This window comes from Larus michahellis, chromosome 13 (genome assembly GCF_964199755.1).
Source record: "Larus michahellis chromosome 13, bLarMic1.1, whole genome shotgun sequence".
In the NCBI taxonomy this organism is placed as follows: Eukaryota; Metazoa; Chordata; class Aves; order Charadriiformes; family Laridae; genus Larus; species Larus michahellis.
In genome coordinates, this window is record NC_133908.1 from 6982788 (window position 1) to 6999583 (window position 16796).

Below are 16796 nucleotides of genomic sequence, written 5' to 3' on the forward strand. Positions count from 1 at the left end.
GCACATTCCATTACAGCTAAACACGGAAAAGTTACGGCCAATCTTTCAGCCACTGAAACATTTCTGCGATCCCCTGAGTGGCAGAGAAGCCTAAATAAACGTTCCTGTTGATCACAGAATGGAGCTTCCAACTACTGATAGAAACACGAGGGGCACACAGCCCACTTTTTTTATTAAGTTCTACTAATAGTAATTAGAAACAAGTTCGCTAGAAACCAGTTGAGCTTTGTGGGATTACTTTGGATTGACAACAGTCTGTGGGATATTATTGCTGAGAGCTTAGAAGGTTTTTTCCTAATAATTTTTCCTAAACCTTTTCTCTTGATGGAGAACCACGATTAGGGAACTTAAGTATTCCAATATTCCTGGAGCCCTGGATCATTTTTTTGGGGGATTATGGTTTATTTGGTTTTTGTTTTTCATTAGATACAGAGCTTACTCCATCAATAGCAGTCCTTAAACAACAGATTATGTCACCGGCCACTGCACCATCAGTTTGAAAGACTGAGGACAAAGGGGAATTTGCTACAACTCTGGTGACTCTCCTCTCCTCCCCCTGGACCGTGACACGATAGAGGAATATGATGTCCATGTTTACAATGACAGGGGTCAGGCAATCCAGTGGTTTGCTCAAATACCCTGGCAGGCATGAGACATCTCATCAGAGAACCATAGAGTCACTCAAGTGGAAGGAACTCCGAGAGGTCATCTGGCTCAACCTCCTACTTAAACAGGGCTAACTTCTATGTTCAAGCGGGTTTCAAAGAGCCTCGGTTAGCTGAATCCGCAGAAAAATTTTGGACTGGTTCCCTCACTGTTCATTTAAGACCTGTACTTTTAGAAAATACATTTTTTTGCAGTAAACTGGTGTTTCAATTTACAATACAGCCTTCGTACGGATGTGTGTTCAAGCTCAGAGAACGAACCTTCATACTTTAAACTAGCTGGGTTCAGACATCTGGATGCTTACCGGGAATAACATTTCCCATCTCTCTGCTCAAACTGTTTCATTTAAGTAGGGTTGAACCTCAGCTGAAAACCACTTTCCCAACCAGTTTAAGTTCTAGATCAGTAACAAGAGATCTTGAGGAGGCACCCGCCGCTGAAGCTCAAGCAAGTGCCTGTTTCCAGTTTGCATGTTTGTTTAAGTAAGTGACAAAGATGGGGGGACCAAAAGCAATTCCTTCACTAGAATTCAGAAGTGCAACCAACTAGAAAATCTCCTGCCTACTTGTGGGGAGGGAGTCAGACTTTCTCAAAGCCTGAAATATGGCTCTGCTCAATGCCCGGCAGTACGTACGAAGCACCAAGCGTGAAATCCTGACCCCACTGCAGTCAGCGGCAAAATTCCCATAGATTTCCTCAGGGCCAGGATGTTCAAACCTGTTCAGACAATCCATAAGCCACCATTTCAAGGGCACACCTTTGCATAAGATTCCCAAGGGCCTTTTGAGTTTTGACTTAAACGCCTGGATTATTTTTACAATTCTAGTTACGGGTTCTTTGTTCGCAGGGAGTTAAGCAATACAAAGAACACAGCGAGAGAACAATGGAGGTATTACCATACGTGATTTGTCTTTAAAAAAATTTCTCTTTCTTTTCATGAAGTTATAGATCCAATTTCAGTCTTTATTATCACTTTGCCGTGTGAGAAAGTGGTTCTTAATTTTAATAAAGGAAAGGAGCTTCATATTTCAACAAGAGCTAAAATGCTTCCTGCGATACAGGAGGTGGAAAGCTCTTTTGCCAACAGCCACGCCAGGCCAGATTCAGGGAGGGAAAGGGAAATAAGCTGTTCACACCGAGTAAATAAATCTTGTCTAGGACATACCTAACGGTGGGCAGTAGCCCAAAGAAATCTTGTCCGATGAGATCATTTCTGCCCCCTCCATTTTAAGGGAAATTAAAACCTTGCTCTGCCAAGCACATATTAACATTTCATTATCACCAAACTCGGGGTCCGAGCAAGTACGTATCCTACTGCAGTCTATGGTGCACCGCTGGACTAATAAAAATCTTTCCACCACTTTAACTGATCTGGAGAAAGAACCATATACGTAGCTTCAGAACCTTTTGCTAAGGTTCTGATTTCAAAGTCATTTTCTTCCTCAATTTTACTTAGCCCTTAAAAAGGAGTCTGTGCTATATTTAAGGAAGTTCTGATCTAGAACTTAACTGTATTCTGTTTTATGTGAAGAATGACAAGTTTAAGACAAATCCACAAAATGGAAGTAAATAAATGCCCCAAATTCACACAGGTTTGTGCAGTTTACCTTTGAAAAAATAATATTGGAGGCCCACCACTCCCATAGCATGCTACTATATACATTTTAAAACAGAAATGCTAGTTGTGTTTGGTCAGCCGAAGCTTCAGCTCTACTCCCGTTTGAAATGCATTATGGAAATTCTTTTTTCCCCCCGAAGATAACCAATAGCCCTATTATTTTACAGCCTTTCCCATTAGACTCTGTTTACACTAGCGCTGGAGCCTTAATAGCAAAATCCATCTTTAAACATGGTTCTCACTGGCAAGACATAAACACAGTTTTGTACAATTATTTTTAATATTGTTCCATCTCTGTCTGTTCTGGCAAAGGAAATAAAGTTAGTTGTAACCTGAGTACCAAGAATCTGGTTTAAACATGGCCCACGTGGCAAGTGAGATAAAGGTTCGATGCAATGTACATTAAGTAGCCAATGTGCTTCGGTGCGGTGCCGCGGGTGCTGCCCCTCGGCCCCGCACCCGAGGCAGGGCAGAGCAGTGAAGCTCCTCACCTGCTACCGCGGCCCGTTTGTTCAGTAGGAACAAAAAGCAAAATGAGAGAAAGCAGTTCACACACCACACCACTCCAATATCTTCTTTTTTTTTTTTTTAAAGGACAAAAAAATATTGAGTTTTATGGAGCGAAATATCATCTCCTCTGGTCAAGAACTCAACAGGCTCCTTTCAGCCACGTGCGATCTCTGCTTCTACTCCTCAGCCTCGGCACGTACAATACAACAAAACTGAAGAAAATACAGAGGCCTTTGCAAAAAGAGACCCTACTTGGGCTGCACCTACATGGTCATCCAAACAAACAGACTCTACACAGTGCAAATATTCTCATTTTCCACTCAGAAAACCTGAGGCACAAGCAGGCGAGGTGCCTTGCAGAGCCCGGCAGTGCCCAGGGCAGCACAGGGCAGAGGTCTCCTGCCCTGGATGCCCCAGCCATGGGGACACGCTACCTGGGCATTTCACAGAGCGCCAGAGGGACAATACGGCATTCTTTGCACACGGCATCATTGTTATTCATTCTATACTCTGAATCTCAGTACAAGGAAAAAAAGTACCCCTAGGAAACCAGGAGCAGTGCACAGAAGACATTTCTACTGAAACAGTAGTAACAAGAAGATCAGCAAGACATCACCTGACAGATTTCAAGCCAGATTTGAAGAGAAAAATGGAGAAACCAAAGCAGTAGAAGCAACTAGCATTTATATCTTCCAACGCTCTTGCCTACAATTCCCAGCAAAGGGATTTAGCTGTGATGAACAGGGCTGCAAGACACAGAAGCAAGACACAGTGTTTTTATGATTCTTTTCAGGTAGCCGAGTACGAAACCCCTGCCCTTCTCTCTCCTCGGGCCATTCATCTTTCGCAGGTGATGGAAAGCTGCTCTCCCAGCGGGTGGTCCTGCTCTCCCAGACCTTAATGCTTAATTGCCACAAATCAATTCCAACCTGGATGCTCAGGCTGCTGGCTACCCTGTCCCCCTTTCCACCCCTTTGTCTTTACACTGATCGCAGCCCAGCATCCTCTCATGTTACTAAATCAACCTTCAGACGCACCACCAAGGAAAACCAAAACGACAGCCCTCGAGGCCGCTGGCTGCGGCCAGCCCCACGAGTTGATGATACTCAAGACGACCAGCCTAAAAAAAAATGTCAAGTCTGTGTCTCTGTGCGTGCGCGCACGTGTGCACACACACATGCCTCCTATTTTATTTTTTTGTTCAACTGGAATTAATCAGGAACGATAAACACTGTTTGTCTCCCAAAAGCAGCAGTGGGGGGATGAAATATGCCTCTTAAGCTTATCAGCTTCAGCGCCACTGAAGAGAAAGCTGGCTTCTAAGCCCAGGGATAATGGGCTGTCCTTTCAGGAAGGTATCAGAGGTCTCAGGAGAGGGAGCCAGCACAATGGTGTGACCTTCAGCTAATAAAGCCCACCCTAGAGTCCACAGAAGCTTGGGGAATATTGACAAAAGTTCATATTTACAACAGCCTGGACTCTTTCCAGATACCATTACCAGTTTAGAGAGCTGCAGCCTCGGTACGTACGCTCACACAGGCTTTTATTCTGCCTCCTCCTTTCTTTCTTTGTTCCCATGCTGGCAAAAAAAAAATTAAGTCAGAAAGTGGCAATTCTTCTGCTAACAAGGCCCCACCAGCATCTTTTTTAATGAAGAGAGTTATTTAAAATTTCAGTTTCAACCTCAGCACTATCCTCAACTTAAAGGAGATTCAAGGCCTCTTGCAAGGATTCTCAGTGCGTCATCATGCTCATCAGGAAGAAAGCATATGTGTTTTTGTGGAAAATCTGCTGATGTATTTATAATTCTTTAAACAAAAAGGCAGCCAACATATTGTAAAATGAGATTTTTTTTTTTTTTTTTTTTTTTTTAAAATAGGCACTGGCAATCACTGCAGCCCCAGTCAGAAACACAAACCCAAAGGTTTTTCAGGCAGAAACCGATCCCGCCACCCCCCAAGTCTGCGCTGTGGTTAGCAAAATGATGTTTAACCCATAACTGGAGTGCATAGGCATGACTGGAATACAAATAATAAATAATATTTTTAAAACTGTTCCTACAGTGAAAAAAGCCAATTTCAAAACATAAAAACTGTTTGAAGCAAAAGTTTCATTTTTCTGCCTCCTAAAGTAGTTCCAAAACAAATATATAAAAATAAAGGTTCGAAGGAAATCTTTTTTCAAGGGTAATTTCACTGAAATCAATATTAAATCTCAAAACATTTAATGGAAATAACATCTTCAGTGACAGATCTGTTTTGACCGCACTTTTCAATCCAGCCATACCAGTCTGCCCTTTTTATTTATCTGCCTCATAATTCATCTTGGCCATCCTAAAACTAGTCTTGCTGGGGTTCAAAAGGGATCCAAAAACTGCAATAGGTTAGAACTTCTCCCAATAACATCTTCTAAAAGGTGCCTCTGTATCTTGGCGGTCTCACTTACCGCGCCAGTATTTAGTGGGCAGGAAGGAGCTGAACAGACCTCTACAAAGACCACAGATTTCTTGCTTTTGCAGCCTTTACTTTCCAGTGAAGAACCCGTTTCCAGCCACAGCTACAGTTACATCAGCTACACACATTCACCAGTAGTTTTCCAATTTCCTAGAGTTTTGGCCCAAGCATGCATTTTATCTGTTCTCCTTACCCCGTCCAGCCATATTCACTGTCAGGAGAGCTCAGGTGATTGATTACAGCCTGCCTGAATTCAAAGTAGTCAAATTAGACACTAATGTTGTGCTTAATGCGCTCGCACAAACAAGGTCATTGGTTGCATCAAGACTAATAGGAGGCGACACACACTGGGACTGCATGGCTCAGGGGACTGGTAACAGGACGAAAAGTCTTCAGTTTCTAGCTACGAGTTCAAAATCAAGGCCGACCCTACAGGCACTCCATCCTTCCACGGGCTGCTCAGCAGCCTGCCCGAGACCCACCCACAGCACAAACCCACGGCAGGAGCACTCGGTCCTCCACAACCTCAGCACAGAGGCACCGCTATTGCCTCGACTGCAGCCAAATTTTGATCACTGTCAAGTTTAACTACCCTCCAAATTACATTCGTCCTCCCTCTAGAGGTGAGCTAACAAAATCAATAAGCAGCGCTGAATTTAGGAGATGGTGTAAAATACCAGAAAAGAAATATAAATAGTCCTAGGAAGCCCGTGGTGCCATCGGAAAGGTGAAACCATGTTCATCTTGGAAATTCATCAACTAATTCATCTGTGGGGAAATACCATGGGACCATGATACTTCGCAAGAAAGAGGAAGTTGGAAAAGCAAAAGGTATTGAGTTCCTCTAGCAGGAACCTGTAGCTCTGCTTGGAAAGCTAGAGCCCAGCAGGGTGAAATACCCATTACCAGCCAACCTGAGGGCATGTAGATGGAAAGATCAATGAAGCAAGGTAAACCAAAATTTTCTATGGATAAGAGAAGGTGCTACAAATGATAACATGAAATACTCAGAATTGGTTTCCAAGACCATCTCTCTATGCACTGCTTCAAGGATCTGAGGTTATGTCTCCTGGCTGCCACCAAGGCCCCAGCTAAAGTGCTTTTTGTTGGCTAACCTTGAAAATAAAATTGTTTTATTTATAATAACAGCAAGTTCCTATTGAGAAGCTCCAGCAACAACTGTGTCTGGTTGTAATTTTATACCTGTTTTCCATGGCAGAACCCCCTGGCTCTCAGGAAGCCACGGGGTATTAACTGTATCCCAGAGAAACAGGCAGATCCAGAACACGTCTTCTGCCGCGGTGGATGGGCAGCTGCTCCCAACTGCTGCCCTCTTCACTTCCAAACCCCAAACACTTAGAAAGTCTTGCTTTTAGGGTATGATTTTAATAACGAATATCAGAGATAAAAGGCTGAAAAAACAAGCTGTGTCCTGAGATGGTGTGAATAATCCCACCTGTGGCTGTCCCGGGCGTGCTCTCCTCCACCCTGCCTTTGAGCATTAAAATGAGAAACCTAAATGGCCTGGTCATGTTGTTGCATGACATGGCATAAGACTTTGTCTTCCTTGATCCAAGAGGTAAAAAAATTTCAGGTCTTGAAATTGAAAAGAAATAAGACTTAATATCAGCCAAGACGGCGACTGGATCTCAGAAGCCTGTTTCCCTCTGAATTTCTCCTTGCTGCTGTGATGTGCTCACACTGAAAATTTTCCCTTGAGCAACTGCCTGACTAAAATACAGCACACCCTTACCATAAAGCCCTTTGTTAAAACATCTTTGCCATAAAGCTGCAAAACCCTGGCTCCCAAGTACATTAAATCCTTATAAACCTGCCTTCATTTTAACCGCGCAGTATTTCAAGACACAAAGCGCTTCTTCCGAGAGATAGCACTTTAATGAGGAAAGGGGCAAAATATATAAACCAAACCTCATTATAGCATAATTTCTAGGAGACAAGCATGCTGTTATAAAAGAAGCCATGGCAATTGCATTTCACATGGCTTGAAGATTTAATACTTTTAAAGAGCCACTGCTACTTTCAGCCATTGGGGGTGTTTTGTTTTGAACAGAACAGTAAGCAACCAGAATTATGGGTCCACTGTCAGCTATTTATTTTATATTCCGTAAATTGTTGCAAATGGTGGATTCAGCTCTACTGCATGATCACAAAACATAACGGGGATTGGACAGTAAGGGACTGACTACAAGTTACTGTGCATACTTTTACCTTTAAAACTCTGCATTCTTAAAGGTTGTTGCTTTAAACACGATGATGTAGCATGGACACAGTAAATTACCCAAACCAGATCCAATTCATACTGGATTGAGAGCGCTTATAATGATACAGCTTGTTCACACGTTAACAATGAAGTCAAAGAAACCCACCAAAAACTGCACTACAAAAAAAATCTAGGGTACTGTAGACAAATGAAAGTGATGGATGTAGCGCCATTTAATACCTGTCAGATAAACCAGGGTAACTGGCACATCAAAGGGGCTGCAACTGGTTTCCAAAAATGAGAATACTCGGGTTTTTTAAAACCTGAAACTCAGTTGCTTTCTACAAAATGTCAAGTGGAACAACTTCCCCCAGCAAACTAGAAAAACGTTACTGGAAAAAACCGTTCTCCCAGACGACAAACTATCTATCTATGAAAGGAGCATCCTGAATTACATTGGTCTGGAAGACTTTTAAATGTAATCTAATAAAAAAAAGCCATTATTGATTACAGTTCTTCCACATTAGTCTTCCAGCTGTAACTTCTGAAATGAAAGCTTAGCAATGATTAGGTATTTACCACAATCAGTAGAGATAAATAGTGAAAAAAAAAATGAGCGTAAAGGTCACCAGAGAGACAACAGACTTTTTTTTTGGGAGGGGGAGAGGGAAACAAAGCAAACAAAAAAAATCCCAAACCCCCAAAATAACCCCACCCCAAACCCAACAACAGCAGGAGGAATGCACTTCACGGCAGCCTTGACTTGAAGCACACGTAACACTGACTGATGGATACTGAAAGCGAAGACACCAGTGGAAAACTAAACCCAACCAAGCACCAAAACTGGGACAGGTTTTTTTGTGTTTCTTGGTACTATTTTAGAAAGTGATGCAAGAAGGGTCAGAATTTCAGCAAATGATGATTTTAGCTACTGTAACAGATCTGAGTCAACAGCAGGGTAAAAAGCTGACATGTAACCGATGCCGGTAACCTGGTTCGGATAAGCATTTCCTCTTATCTCTGCTGTAGCTCATAATGAATGAGATTCAGGACTGAAGGGTGCTTGTTCTCCCCAATTACCACAAGGTTCAACACCCACTACACGGCTATGGCGATGGAGTAGCACTTCTGATTGCAGTTCTCAGAGAGGACACGTGAAGAGAACATAATACACCAAACCTTCTTCTAAATACAAAATCAATAGCCTTGCCCCTGGGTCCTGTTTCTGAGATACTTTTACAATTGTAATTTCTAGTGATGTGAATCTTCTTTCCACACTTAGAGGAAAAGGATAACAGGTTCCTCCCTCACCATCCTCTCTCCCTTCTAAGTCACAAGAGACTTTTCCAGCTCTTACCAACCTTGCCACAGGAGAAGACAGCAGGCTGGACAAGCCTGAGTCGGCACGTCAGCACGCAAATTCTCACAGGATGTCTGGCATTAAGGTAACCCAGCCTAGCACATGCCTTTCCTGACTCAACTTTAACATTTTTCTGCTTGGCTGTGCAACTAAACCTCAAGGAAGAAGATAACTGCAAGCAAGTGCACGTGCTACTGTTGTTTTACAACCTTTCCATTTCCTCCCTTAGCAACAGAGGGTTTGGGGTGCTAGAAATGAGAAGCCGTATCACAAATGCGTCATGAGACCCTGAGCTAATAGGTTAGCTGACATGGAACTGTTAACAGTGAATTGGCTTGGAGACAGTGGAGGAAAAAAAAAAAAAAGAAAAAAAACAAGAAGACAGAGTGAGAGAGACAGAGACAGCAACCAATTCAGCTGCAAGAAATCAAGCTAAATCAGTCCCAAGTGCCCATGTTGGAGAGACTTGATCTCATACCTTGCTTGTTATCAAGGCACTCCTGATACGAGTCAGCTCCAGTTCCGTTGCGGTCTACAGACAAAACAAAAAGTTTCATTCATATCAAACATAAATATTAGAAACTTCTCAAATGGCAGCCTTGCTGGAGCAACATGTTACGTGCAAATAGCGCTAGTTCTTTAGGAGGCCACGCTGGTTCGCTGACATAAACTGTGACTTGTCACGAACAAGCTGCAATCAAGTGACACCAACCCACTATGAGAAATTTCTCTTTGTCCTGGGCAGCCGGTGCAGGCGCTTTCCTCCCAGCCCTGCCCACGGTACGGGCACAGGGGAGGCCATCACAGCTGAGCTGCTCTGAATAAGTTATTTGAGCACACAGAAGATGAAATACTTGGAGTTAAGTCTATCATTACACTGTCCTCTGTAGGCCCTACGAAACCACTGGGTTAAACCAGCAGATCCTGAACTACGGTCTGGAATAAGACCTCTCTGTGGCTTGTGGTGCTGCTATGTTGTATTAAAGACAACTGAAAATACATGAACATACTTTCCAAATATTACTCTTCCATGGAAGCAATGTTACTGTAGTTACCACGAGGGTTATTTAATCCAGCAGCAGGAGAGAAGTTGGTCTACACCATGAAAACAGGGGAGAAGCTGAGACTCCTGTGCTCGTGTGTGCCCCACACGAGGAAGAAACCAGACAGGTCCCAAGCATGGATATGGTCACACAAGCAGCATTTCACAGCCAGCATGGGTATCACCTAACAAACCCCTTCACCTACATTAGAGGTTCAACTAGGTCGCATCGGCTGCGTGTAAAAATGGATTAAGCTGTAGGTTAGCAGAATCAGGTTACAACATGGCTCGGACCTCAGAGGCAAACCAAAGAATGTTCCAGCATGGCTTCTCCGCCTGCTTTACAATCCAGATCAACCACAAAAAAAGTCTGGATGGTCCTTGAGAAAAAATATTAAATACATCTGTAAATCCTGGATAAAGTAATGCTCTTTCAGCAGCTTACAAGCACCTTACAGACTGTGCTAACTATGAGGAATAAAGCAGCTGAGCCCAGGTGATAGGTGTTTGCACACACAAAGGGTCCTCAAAAAATGACCATTTCGTACATCACACATATAGGAATGCACATGGTGCTAAAATCAGTCTTGTTGTGGAACTACCAAAGCACTCGATCAGGTCACCTGCAGCATGGGACTCCTACAGCACCAACTCCAGCAGCACTGGAGACGGTTCCTTTGCTAGAACAGTTTTATCTGGATGGTGACCACAACTAATAAAAAAGCCACCACTGTGGCGCTGGGAGTCAGCACCCCACTAGGCTGAACTGGGCAGACGAGCTATCCAGTAATAGTATTTCAGTCTCACCACCAAGAGAACCAGCACAACAGCAGCGGATTAATTTCTTTCTGAAGATGTTTGTTGGGGCCAAAAGATAGAAATACTGTTCACAACAGAAGAGAGACACTGCCAAGAACCCTCCCACACAGGCACCTCCAAAAAGTGACTGGCCCCGGAATACAATGGCTTTCTGGCATTTCCCACGTGTGGCAAAGGCATTCCCACACAAACTGCCCTTCCACCTTTGCTCAGCCAACCGCCGGCGATGGCTCCTCAAACGTCGGAAGAGATCCAGATCAGAGTTAAAAGGCTTCACATTCAGCAACAGCATTTAATGAACAAAGAAGCAAAAATGGAAGTTGCCCCACCGTTTGTGTTGTGTAAATCCCAGATAATAGATCTTCTCCCTAATCCTAATGAGGCCTTCCTATTAAAATCTTTATTAGCTTTCAGCTCTGCAGATTGCCCAAAGGCTCATCAGTTTCCCTATCTCTCAGTACCAAGATCTGCTTTAACTTTTACAAATAGCTCTAAGATATTTCTCAGCTTATCAGCATTGCCAAGCAGCCTGTCTTATCATTACTATTGCAGATAAAATAAATGAGCTCAGGATGATATGAATAATGGCATTTTCTGTAGGCTGGTTTCCCATTACGTTTTCAACAGATTGTAGATTTAAACTTCAGCACAAAAGAAAAAAAAATAAAAAAGCAGCGGAGGGGGAAGGGCGGCTTTTTTTTTTTCCCCTTCCCATTTACCTTCACTGTCTCAGAGCGCAGGCTACATTTTTAAGCTCACCTGATGTGAGCTAGTAATTAATTTTGAAAGGGAACAGAAACACCTCGGCTCTGCTTTCTCTGAAGACCAAAAGCACAGTTACTTCTGGGATGTTTTTTCAGCTGCATTTGTTGGAGAGAGGCGAGGGCTAAATTGCATTCTGCCTAATGAAGCCATCTTCATTAGTTTGCTCCTCTCCCTAGCAGACTAGGAATTCCAGTCAGATTGGGAATTGAAATCATGAAAAGCAACAGAACCGCGTGCGAACGAAACGCGGGGGCTGCGGAGGTCTCCGGGCTGAGCGTGCGGCAGGGCTGCGGCACAGAGCGGGCTCCGGGGCGCAGGGCGGCGGAGGGAGGCGAAGCCTTCGCGGGAGGGGAGCACACGGAGAGACGAAGCCGGCTCTCCCTCCTCCTGACAACGAGCGGGGAGGTCACGTTCTGGCAACCATTTTCTGCCCGGTCCCTGCAGCAATGGCTACAGGGTTAACTGCTCTCCCGCTCCCCGAATCCCGAGCCCTGCCACTGTATCAAGGTTATCTATTATTGGCAGTGACAGGTGAAAATTAATCTCCTAATTATTTCTTGCTGTGTAATCTGCACTGAAGAAGTAACATAAAAGGATTACAGTACACCCTCTACGGAAGGCTTTGCTGGAGAGCCAATCATCCAGGGAGATAGAAGGTATGTGGCAAAGAGATATTTCTGACGGATTTCCAACCATTTTGAAGGCAGACTATACTATAACTTTATAACCTACAGCTTTGGAGTACAGATCTGCTTGAAGGTATCTTAATAGCCTAAGTGCTTTTTATTGTTGATTATTCCATGGAAAAATCCCCAAGACTTATTCCCACTATGTCCTTTGGTATAGCAGTTACTGCAGAAACAGCATCCACATACAGATGTGTTTTACCCCCCACAGAAACATTATGGCAAACAGCGTACCCAGCTTGCTTTAACTCATATTAAAAATCTTGCAGCTACCTTCCACAGCAATTTAACTGTAACATTTTTTCCACAAGAACATAAGCTAGACCAAGTACTTTCAAAATTAAAAGTATTTTTTAAAAAAAAATATCTCATTTTGTAAGCAAGCTAGAAATACCTTTGGTAACAGCACAAACAGCCACCTTGAAATGCTGTCTTGGTGTAAACTCCAACTCTTCTCCTACCACCCACCAGAAAGTAAGATTTATTTTTATAGTATTAAAGACAACATATTTTATTTATCCTTAACCCTTTCCGTGCAGCCACATAAGGTACAAATGGATGTTCTGGAGAACTTGTTTTTCTATATCTGTGTCAACAACACCATCCTAGTTTAAGTTTACAAGAACCAACCATCACAGGTTGCCATTGTCACCATATAAAATGACATCAGCCGCCTTGAGAGATGCTCTCATGTTAAACCGTGCTGGGGAGATGGTCAGCACAGGGGTCACTATCTGTAATGCTCCAGAGGGGCAGTGGGACAGGGTGGCAGGGAAAATTGCCACCCCAGGATCACCATCTGCAACCAAGTCCCTCCACCAGTATCAGTCACCCGTACTGTCACCTTCCTTGATGGCCACCTTTTCTACAGGGTGCAGAAATGTCACTAATTCCTTTATGCAAACTCTCAGTGCTTAAATCCAGCACCATTTTCCACCTTTTTGGAAAGCCAAGCCCTGCCACAAACTCTAGAAGCAACACACTGGTCAGCAGTGAGCGGCCACCACGCTGGTTTGCATTTCCAATGAGTGGGATCTCACAACTGGGTCAGCGTTAGGTGAATCAGAACAGATAACCAAAACTAAACCAAGACACAAAATAAAACCATCCAGAAGACACTAAAATTGGGACTGTCCTACAAAACCCAGCCACACCTCACCGACTGCAATGTTCCCCAGCAGCCACACGGTGGCACACAAAATACTACAAAATATTATCAATGAAACGCTGAAATAGGGGCCTGGACTTCAAAACAGCCATTGCACCTTTAACTTCCTAAAAATAGTGATAGCTGTGCAAACCTGCCTCGATTACCAGAGCCACCATCAGGGGTCACTGCGTCCCCTCGGCTGCCGGAATCCGCAGGGACAAAAGCTGGGCAAGCCAGTTGAAAAATTACTAGAATCACCACCACTCAGATTTTAAATGAGCAACTCAAATTAGGCAAATTCCCCAGCAGAGACAGAGGTGTTAAGATCATTCCCCTTTTCCCTCTGCTGGTTTTGACACCTCCAAGCCCATGCTGGGCACCTCGGCGTTCCCTTCCATGGGGCTCTCCGCTTGCTCTGTACTCCCAGCAGGAAAACCCCACAGGGCAGGTGTGTGGAAATGAATTATTTTCCCGGTTTAAGGCAATTGCTACTAAAAAAGTAAGGCTTTATTTAAGTCATTTTTAACAAGTGCTTCCGTCTCCATCTAAAGTCAGCTCCTCGGTGATCCTTAGGATATCACGAGGGCTCTGAAAACACGTATCCAGCTACCAAGTCTTAATGAACCCACATCATCACAGATACGCATTTCTGTGTATTTCATTTTCGCCAGCATGAGGCTAAGGTCATTCCTGTTCACACCATTAAAGACAAATATTTTCTTTTCCTTAAGACCTATTTTCAATAGATAAACAGAAATAATTTAATGAAGCCAAGAACAGAACACAAGCCTTTAATGCCTTACCCTCGGTGTTAAATAGGCAAAGAAATTATTCACTAGCATCTCTCATTTTGTGGACATTTTCATCTTACGGTCCCCTAATCTCTTACATAGCAGTTATGAGAACAAAAGAAATGTGTATAGAGGCAAAGCACCCACCTACGAACATATCAGAACTACTTTTAACAAGCCTATTTTTCAGTAATATGTTTTGCTTATGGAAATCTGAAGAACAAGTTCCTATCCATAGGCATTTTCCCCAAATGCTCCATCACCAACCTCATTATGTGATACAGGAATTCTCCCAAGGGATATTATGTAATGGCAATCCCTCCCTCCTCTCCCCAAGGAGTATATTTCTCATTACAGCTCCTAGTAATTGATCAGTCTAGGAAATCATTTTGGATAAAAGCATATGTTTCTTTACCTAGTTCAGAATTTCCATCTTTATTCAGAAGGATAAAAGACTGCAAGAAACCCTAAAATTTCCATCTCTGATGCAGAATGCCAATCTTTGCTCAAACACGCTATTAAGTGAGGAGCGACACATTCTTGTACCTGCCTGACTTCAGATCTTGTAAATTCATAAAGTCATTAAAATTAACCAGCTTACATTTCCTATTCCGATAATACAAATAATTTTACTTGACTGAATCTTCCGTGGCTTTAAAAAGACTGCTTTATATTCAAATATACCCAGACACCACAATCCCTAGCTATTATGGGTCAGTCAACACAAGGATGCTGGGAGCCAAGGAAAAAAAAAAAAAAAAGAAAAAAAAAAAGGAAAGAAAAGATTTAAGGCAGAAAATGACATACACATCTGTGCTTTCCAAAAGTACCGTACAGCACAGGCTGGCTCACTGAAGAATGCAGCCCTTTTCACTGCCACTTTTGTCAACATATCACCCTTAAACATCTTCACAGTTTTTAGTTTAAAAAGCAACAACAGCAAACACTAACATTTGCACCCATTACTTAAAGTTAACACTTCAAATCGCAACATTCTTGCAAAATCAGAGCAAAATAAATATCAACTCCTGCTAAATGTCTGCAGCATATCACTGGAATTTGAAGCATACTCCAATCCCTTTTTAACTTAAAAATACCAAAGCTACTCGTGACACTGCTATTTGATTTAGCCAGCACAGGCCACAGGGTCCAACAGACGGACTGCACGCCCCGATAGAATAACACCGGGATATATTTTGCTCCTTCATTTGTTCATGAGAACAGACTGCCCCTCTCTGATAAACAAGGCTTACGCTTTCACTCAGAATAACCCACCTTCCAAATCAAACCAAATAAAAAGCTCACTCTGTACAAGCAAAGACTCGGTATCCAACCAAATAAAAGACTGCCTTCCTTGTTGTATAGCATTAATCTCCTCTCGAGAAGAAAATCAGGCAGCCCAAGCTAGTGCCTTTTGGCTTTAGCACAGGGCAGTTTTAGGGAACCGTTGTCAGCAGAGAAGAAAATTCTTGAAGAGAGCATTAGAAGTCTGCCACTTGTAGGAAGTTAATGCTGTGTGTATAAATCAAGCAGCTCGTCCTTGTAAGTCTGCATGTGGGGAAAATCGGATTTATACATAAACATAAACCTCTGAAGTAAATTCTGATCAGGGATGACCAGAGATTTAACTCTCTAGAAAGAGGAACGGGAAGACTCTATTTTCCTGTAATACCTTAGCAGCCTTTTCCAGTTGAGCAAGGCTTTCTTTTAAGAATTGATAACGAAGTAAATAATTCCAGTTTCTGCGGCACAGGGGAGACCGGTTAAGGACGATCTCCAAGACCCAGAGCAATCATTCAGAACAGTAACTTACGTAACAAGAAATTATCTTTGTTATAAAATTAGGTTAAAAGGACCTCGGATACCATAATGTTACAAAAAATCAGGACATGCCTTGAGAAGATTAGCTAGCAAGCAGCCTCCCGAGATAAATACGCAACTTCAAGAAGATTTTACAAGCCTAAAAAACAGTTTAAATTCCAGAGAGACGTACAAGCCTTTGCCATTTAAAAAGGTCCCTCTTCCCTTCCCTCTGCCCTCGCCTTATTCCTGAGCTCTTTTTCCAAACCATCTTTAGTTAACCACTGATCTGGAAACCTTACTTCACCCCCCAGCTCCCTTTTTCAAATTTGTCACTTTTAAACACACAAGGTTTAATTTCTTAATTGGATTAAATTTTTCTTCCATGCTAAGCAGAGGGGCGCAGCAGCGGACGCAGGGACAAGGACAACGCCTGGCCAGCCCACCCGCACCCCGCGTTTCAGCGTGGCCACCGCAATCTGCTCCCCCGGCTCGGGGAGGCAGACAGTTTATTTCTTGGGCAAAAAAAACACACGGAAAAAAAATATAAAAATCCACGAAGACCATTTTAAACTTGTTATTCTTTGTGAGATAGGGGCTCTGACCAGCACCGAAGGGGTTAACCGCCGGCTACAGATTTTTAAGTTTGTTACCGTTTTTAATAGCCAGCAACCCCCGGCAAATCCCATCCTCAGCCGGCACCCGAAAACACCCCGAAAGAGCCGAATCGCGGTATTCTGCTGAAGGGGAGCACCGACAAAGCCGCTCTTCGCCGGGTCGCGCCGCCACGGTCCCCGGGGGGTGGGAGCAGCCCGGGCTCACCGGCACAGCCCGAGGGACGGGGGGGGCGGGAATCGCCCGGCCGCGCTCTCCGCTGCCCGATGAAGGCAGCAATTCAGTATTTATCCCCCGCCC

At 43.4% G+C, this 16796-nt stretch overlaps 1 protein-coding gene across 24 annotated transcripts in view; it reads right to left on the minus strand.

Annotated features, from left to right (window-relative positions):
- FBRSL1 (fibrosin like 1) overlaps positions 1-16796 on the minus strand; it is a 544864-nt gene that overhangs the window by 90993 nt on the left and 437075 nt on the right. For 17 of the 24 annotated variants that reach the window (XM_074606373.1, XM_074606384.1, XM_074606383.1 and 14 more), the window contains one exon: positions 9307-9360. The exons of 6 other annotated variants lie outside the window; for them this stretch is intronic. In XM_074606373.1, the coding sequence (XP_074462474.1) occupies positions 9307-9360 (54 nt within the window). Of the gene's footprint in view, positions 1-9306; positions 9361-16534; positions 16608-16796 lie in introns of those variants that run through there. One more of the 24 variants, XM_074606388.1, reaches the window with a different exon arrangement.